Source organism: Sprattus sprattus (assembly GCF_963457725.1).
Source record: "Sprattus sprattus genome assembly, chromosome: 12".
In the NCBI taxonomy this organism is placed as follows: Eukaryota; Metazoa; Chordata; class Actinopteri; order Clupeiformes; family Clupeidae; genus Sprattus; species Sprattus sprattus.
Window position 1 is genome coordinate 29188384 of NC_137910.1, and position 7500 is coordinate 29195883.

Consider the following 7500-nt stretch of genomic DNA (forward strand, 5'->3'; position numbering starts at 1 on the left):
ATTCTCTCTCTTCCTCTGTGAGTGTGTGTACATCTTTCCTCCCCAAAGTAAGTGACAGAAATCATCCGACCATTTCACAGATTAGGTGTTAAGAGCTCACAGCTCCACACACAAATGCAAATTCAAGATAGAATGTACACACAGATGTTCTGTGCCAAGCACAAGGAATGTTATCTGGAAAGCAAAAGGAGAATGTCCACAACGTGTTTGATGTCAAATAAACAAAACAGTTATAGTGATGTTCAATGACACTAATAATAATACTGATAATGCTCTTCTTTCCTGCTGGTTAATTATATCACATGGGTGTTACCATGAGAAGATGTTAATCTGATGACTGCTGACTGCAGTACATAAAATGCTTATATTTAAATATGCATACCACATGTTTGTTACCTTTATGAGGATGGTGCTGTCATGACACTGATAAAAGCAACTTAAATCGCTGACTACAGTAGCTAAACAGTGTATTATTGATTATGCTACAGAAAGCCATTTGTGTTTTACTGTCATGACATAAGTGCATCCTGTCTGGCAACAGCAGCTGTGGCATGTGTATGCGGTGACTGTAAAGGCACAGTCTTTCCTCAGGAAGATGACAGGCGGTAACTCAAAGAGATGCTCGTGTTTTGGGAGGCCAGGCAGTTAAGTCCCCAATTGTTGACACTGTGCAGTGATTGATGTTGGTGTAAGTTCCGTCTGCGTTTGATCTGTGGTTGACGCAGCCATTGAGTGCAACCTAACACCTCTCTGCATTGCCTATGGCATGTGTCTGCCTGACCTGTCCTGTAAAAAAAAAACATCGGATGAACAAAACTAGAAATGTCAATTTCTGATGTGGTGTCAGTCATGAGAGTTGGGTGTGTGCTGAAATGTCAGTTTCAGTGTCAGGTATGTTCTGGGATTGCCATAGAAACTCCGACATTTGGCATGGATTGTAGATAACTGATGAATCTATATACATATTAATTTAAAAAACATTGGTGTGGATGAAGATGATAATGATTTCAGAGGAAACCAACCAGGAAATAGTTGGCCAACAGTAAAATACAATCAAATCCCATGCATGTTAATTTGATGGTTGTCTAATCTGCTTAGATTGCATCAGAAAATCCAACATCTTGCCTGATTCCTAGATAATCCTTAAACTGGCTTTATGTATTATAAAATATTATATTCAAGAATCAAGACAGAGTGGGTCAACATTTTATAAGATATGAAATGACCTGGACACAAGCATGGGTTTTTATGTATTTCTTTTCTTAAGTTAATTAATTGGTTGTGCATCTGTCAATGATTTATTGATTTTTAAGGCGTTCATTTGATTGCCCGTCCAGCCATAGTAGCTTAAGTAGAGACCCCCCTCTGATCCATCAAGTTCAAATCTCTGTTATTATCCAGGATTTCAGACAAGAGATTATTCAGGGTGGGGTTCTTACTGAAGTCAAGCAATTATTTGATTTGAGTATCTCTTAGGGGTTTCATTAAAACGGCCACAACATATATTATCTCCTTTTCAAGCTTCCTGCTTTGATCCGGTTCTTTGGCAAAGCGTAAACGGGAAAAAAACGTCCTCTCCTTCCTCCCGAAATTGAGTCTTGCAGTGCAGGAATCTTTTACTATGGTTAGGTTCTGATTACATATAGAATTAGTAATTATGAAGTAAGCCATTTTTGTTAGTTAGTAACATTTTAATTTAAATTTAATTAGTTTAATCATCTTTACCACGTGATTTATTTTTTAGGCTATTTGAGAGATGGGAAACAGAGGTCAAATGAGGTGTGTGTTGGCTGTGTTTTGTCATATTTAATCTCTTATATCATAATGCTGATGTTAAAATAATATTAACTTTTAATTTGTATCCAGACAGTATATTACTCATCTACATCTATTGACAGAGTTATTTCAAACCAACTTTGAATTTGCCATCATAAACAGCAACTGGAAATCCCTAATGGTATGTCTCAGCCTCACAGTGCTCTGTGGACAACCGTTTACCTAAAGATTGTAGTTTGGGACTTAAAAAACACTTCTTGTTTGACAAAGATTTCCTCTTTGAAATATGTACTTACAATCTTACACACACACACACACACGGTGACACAGACACATACACTCACACACAGCCACTAACACATGCATGTCTGCACACATACACACCAGGACACACTGACACACAGATAAAAACATAAACACTTCCTCTCTGACGTCCTGTCTGAGGGGTGTGGTACGATAGAGTAACAGGTAATAAGGTTCCCCGCTCACTGCTGCAGTCGAGAACACATCAGAGAGGTCACAGGTAACAGGTGTGTCCCCTGTTTAAAGAAGCCGAACTCAGGATACCCACTGGCCAGATTCTCACCTGATTCCCCTCTCTTAAAAAATGGCTATGTGCTCTGATCCACACCTGTGTGAGGTGAGTCCCAGTCTAGCGTTATGTGTATCAGTAATTGCATTACATTTCTGCATTTTAACGTTATATGTACTTGTAAAAATGCAAACAAAAGATATGATCTTACTTATTTGGTTATTTTACTCCGGTTTCTTTTGCCATGAATGCCTTGGCCTGCAGTCCTGAAACATCATGACAAAAATGTTTCTCAGTTTATTTCTATATTTTTATACATCGAAGCTTTGAAACCTCTCTCAATACACTGATACCTTCAAAGACTGAACATAACATGTCTGTCAAGATTATCCAACAAACAGTGTTTGCCTATAAAGCCGTTCTGTGGGATGGAGTTTTAAAGGTGGTGGGGTTCGTCTAAGAGAAACCTTACACCCCCTTTAAAGAGCCTGGGGAATTCCACTTGTTTACCCCATCTTTCTTTTGGCAGCTAAGGATGTCTTCTTGGCAAAGGATAGAGGGGAGAAGAGAGGGCTTAACACTCATTTAAAGATTATAAAGTGAAAATACTCCTCTCTTTAGAACTTCACTATTTAATGTGTTCCTTTAAAGTCCATCTTTGAAGAAATCTGGAAAGACATGGTTGATTGTGAGGATAACAGCATGAGTAATGATGATGATGAAACAGCACTAGGCCTATAGTTATAATCCATTAGATGAAGGATCCCATAGTTAGGTCATAGCTCCTAAACTGATTTGTCTTATTTTTTGACAGAGGATATTCTTTGCTAAAGCAATTAGAGCTGTGACTTGAAACAAGCTCTTGAGTTGTTCAGTGACAGTTTTGCAAATTAAGTGGATTTTGGTGTAATTGCTTGAACCACTGTTCATACTAATCCTGAGTGGCTTTTCTTTTCTGTTTTGTTGCAGCAGATCATGGATGCCTGTGATAGTACATGTGAAAGATGACAGTCAGCACTCAATTTTCTCCCAACATAAATATAACACCCATGATCAACGGAGGGAAATATTTCAAAGACTTAATTTGGTTGGTTGTCCAGTCATCATAAAACCCCCAAAGCAGTTATGAGATATTACAAATCTTAAATGTACTTTTGGTGAAGGATATTTTCATCTGAAAATTCACAAGCGACTGACTCAGCATAGACAAGACAAGCACCTGTCTGAATTTGACTGAGGCAGATTTAAAATTAAGCTACACACTGAAGAACGTCCAAACCCTTGAGTCAACATGAACACCTTCTCCCATACATATGAGCAGCGACCTGACCTCTTGAATAAGGCCAGTCTACAGTATGGCATGACTCCCCCTCATAGTTGTCACCCTCACGCCAGCACTGAGATGTTCACGCGCTCCGTACCCTTCCTCTTCTCAGGTGTAGACCCTCGATTTTATGAAAACTCATACCGAAACACTCCTGCTCTTATACCCTACCTGCCCCCTTTTCACGGGCGATTTGGCGTTTACGAGTGCCCATTCGAACCAGCCTTCATTCAGAAACGCAACGAACGAGAGCGTCAGCGAGTCAAGTGTGTGAACCAGGGCTATGCCAAGCTAAGGGACCACCTGCCGGGGAGCTCCGGCGAGAAACGTCTGAGCAAAGTGGAGACCCTTCGCGCCGCCATCCGCTACATCAAATATCTGCAAGGTTTGGTGGACGGGGAGCGTCGAGAGGGAGTTCGGGAGAACTTTAAATCCCACCTCACGGTGGACGTGTCGGGAAACAGTGATGGAGGATCGCCGCGGTCGTTGTCCTTGACCTCCTCTCCTGGACTCTACTGCGAGGATACCGAGGGGTCAGGAATGTAACTTACCTGAGGGCTAAAATGATAATGGCAAGATCAAAGAACAATATTTCAGTGAACATTCACTCAGTTTTGATGACTTAACTTATTCTATGAGCTACATTTAAAGAGAGAGACTGAGCCTGTCATTTGGAGGCTAGCCTACTGATACAGTTCAACTGAAAGAGCTTTACTCTTCAGACTTGAATACTGTATCTTTTTTTTCTGTGTTGTGTCTAGTACTGTTATCAAGGTCTGTCTCTTTTGTTCACATAACGTTTTTTAAAGGTCTCTATAAATTAAATGATTGTTTACAACTCTGACAAGTTTTACCTCTAAAACTGAGCCCAGTCTGCTTTTTCTCTGAGAAGTTGTGTTATGGTACAACACTGCCATCAGCTGGCTCTCATGCACGTCTACAGTCAAGGGAACACATTATGTTCCTGAAAAGGGACATTTTGTGTCAGAACTTTGAAAGCCACCCAACAGCAACTCTGGAATGATTCTGGCTTTGATTGCTATATGCCAAAACAAGTGCAGTTGCTATCAGGGTATAGAATTTAGAACAGAAAGGCTAGGCTATATTTCATTAAGTGGTCACTTGCTAAAGGCATTTAGCAATTATACAGTGGGTACATTGTGGCAGCAGGGGATGAAGTATATTTGTGAGTCAGCCAATGTTATTCTAGTAGCACTGTCTCCCATAGCGGGGAAAGTCCCCTAGTTTAGCGTCAACATGTTTACATTTAGTCTTTATTCAGTGTTTGCACCAGCTGAAACCATATTTATCTGTTCCTGATAAAGACAACAAGGGATCATTTGATGCCCTATGCCTAGGGTATATTTTAGTTGGCTCATAAAGCCATGCAATGCTGACACACATTTAGAAAAAAAAAACAACAGTGGCATTTTAAGCACATACAGTAGCTGGACTATATGGTCTCGTGTTGAGTGCGACAGCACAGCAAATTCCTGTCCTAGAAGCCTATGCGAAGTGTAGTGTTTAGTGGACCCAACGGCCAATGAGAAAACTCAGATCGGTTTTCACCCGTAAGGTGACACCATGGTTTGAGTGCCCAGTGGAGAGACATACCACTGCCAGCCAGTTGAGTGACACAGAATTATTTTGTACTGCTAATGAAACAAACACAGGCTATGATGCTCCCCCCACACACACATCCAGCTAACCCTGCCCCTATTTACAGCTAGCCTTTCATGTGCCCCCCCCCCCCCCCCCCCCCCACACACACACACACAAAATCATCCAAGCCCCCCACCTCCCCCAGTCAGTTGACTTATTGTCTATATTTATTCTCAATGCTGAGCAACTGTTCTCCCAACCAATACCCTCAGTCAAGAAAAGTCCCCCTCACTCTGTCAGTCTGAGGACTAGTCAGCCAGGGAGTCAGGCTCAGAGGGACAGAGGGACGAAGGGGAGGTGAAGAGAGAGAGAGAGACCAGACTGGGGGTTTGGAGAACTGAGACAGGGAAAGAAAAGTCGATCAAGAAAAGAAAGGGTCAGAGGGATTTTTTTCTGTGGGGTGCACATTCTTTCTTTTGGAAATACAAGGAAGACACAACACCCCTTGGAGCTGTGTGCCTTTCAGGGAGGAAGAGGAGATCTTTCATATCTAGACCGGAATATAGGCAACCACAGACAGTGAGGTGAAGGGAGCTTCCTAACCTAGCCAACATGGAGGGAAGCAATGACGCGAACATGAAGTCCTTCATCATGGACGAGGAGACACTGAAGAGGAAGCAGCGTGAGAAGCTGAAGAAGCTTCAGGCTACCGGTGGAAACCCCAGGCCTGTGCGTTCCCTCTTCTTCCTCACGCTGAAGAATCCCTTCCGCAAGGCCTGCATCCAGATCGTGGAGTGGAAGTATCCTTACTGTCTGACACAGTATCACCTGCTTAGCAGTGAAAGCGACCTGAGCTGAGGCAGGGAGTCAATCTGTTACTTACAGTACATTCATTCTCACAGACGACTGTTAGGTTTGTGAAAATGAAATCACAGATTAAGGAAGGAATGAGCATTGTAAATGTTGCTGTTTGAAAAATCTGACCGTGTAAATGTACCGTGTAACGTTACGTGTTAATTGGTGAGCTAATTAGCCTATCAAGAGTTAAAAACATTTTTTACAGTGTATAATACTGTCTTGTGCTGACTTATGCAGACATCTAGCAGGAAGGAGTTAATGAAGGGAAAAGAGTATGTAACTGATTTTTAGACTTTTTAGGCAAAAAGGAGGAGTTTGCTGCATTCATGTCCATGTATTCTGAGGGGAGGCAGCTGTCTGTAGAAGTCAGAACCTAAAAACAGAAACGCTAAGCTGATAGAATGCTGTCTGTCACACAACAGCTTTCTAGGTGGACCCACGCGCACACACACACACACACACACCAAACACCGACACACAGACACCTACAGAGACATTGAACTTCTGAGCTTGTAACATTTCAGGTGACCAAACATGCCAAGACAAAGTCTCTGTTAAAGGAATCTAGTGTTGCCTATCCAGGTTTTGTTGTATGGTTTAGTGAGGGTCAATCATCTGAGTGGAAGTTTTATGTATTTCTTGTAAAGTGCACATAAATATTGGTGATATTTATTTATCATACCTTCAGATTTGCATTACCTTATATCACCCCGATGGGAAGTCCTGACTCACTTGGTATGAGCTTTGTGCCAAATGGTTTGGCTTAATTTCATTAACGAGAAGGGCTGCATCAGGTTAATAAAGTCTGTCATGATCTTTTGACCTGTCAGTACCAGTCGAAATGAGTATAAATCAGGTGGCATACCCACATCTTAACCAAGATAAATAAATATCAATGTATTCATTCACATATATAAGCATCTATGGTTTAAAATTCATACCTAGGAACTAGGATCTTGCGACATAGATGACTGTATGACAAAGAAGTCTTCCAAAACGCTTTCCTAAAATAGCCACATATGTTGTTCTGGTCACAGCTCTTTACTGTTGCAGTTCTCCTAACCATACACCTCAGACCCTTTGAGATCATCATCCTGCTGACCATCTTTGCCAACTGTGTGGCGCTGGCTGTGTTCATGCCCATGCCCGAGGAGGACACCAACAACACCAACAGTAACCTGGTGAGTTCAGTGACCTGACCTTTGAACCTCAGCGGGGGACTCGAGGGCAATATTTTGTAGAACTTGAATGCTTACTCAAATTCACTGGATAAAGCTTTGAGGATTAAGAGGAAATTCCAAACTGCAGGAACTACAGTGAAAGAATAACCTCTGAACAAGTGTACAACTGTACACATACCTGAGCTATAATAAAACAGCCTAGTCTTTTATAATAAATCTATCCACAC

At 41.5% G+C, this 7500-nt stretch overlaps 1 protein-coding gene across 1 annotated transcript in view; it reads left to right on the forward strand.

The window, feature by feature from the left end:
- The first annotated feature begins 5702 nt into the window (after window positions 1-5702).
- The window catches only part of cacna1sa (calcium channel, voltage-dependent, L type, alpha 1S subunit, a), a 20415-nt gene continuing 18617 nt past the window's right edge, over window positions 5703-7500 (forward strand). The window contains exons 1-2 of the mRNA XM_080848884.1: window positions 5703-6034; window positions 7168-7273. Of these exons, the coding sequence (XP_080705010.1) occupies window positions 5847-6034; window positions 7168-7273 (294 nt within the window). The 5' untranslated portion in view covers window positions 5703-5846. The remainder of the gene's footprint in view (window positions 6035-7167; window positions 7274-7500) is intronic.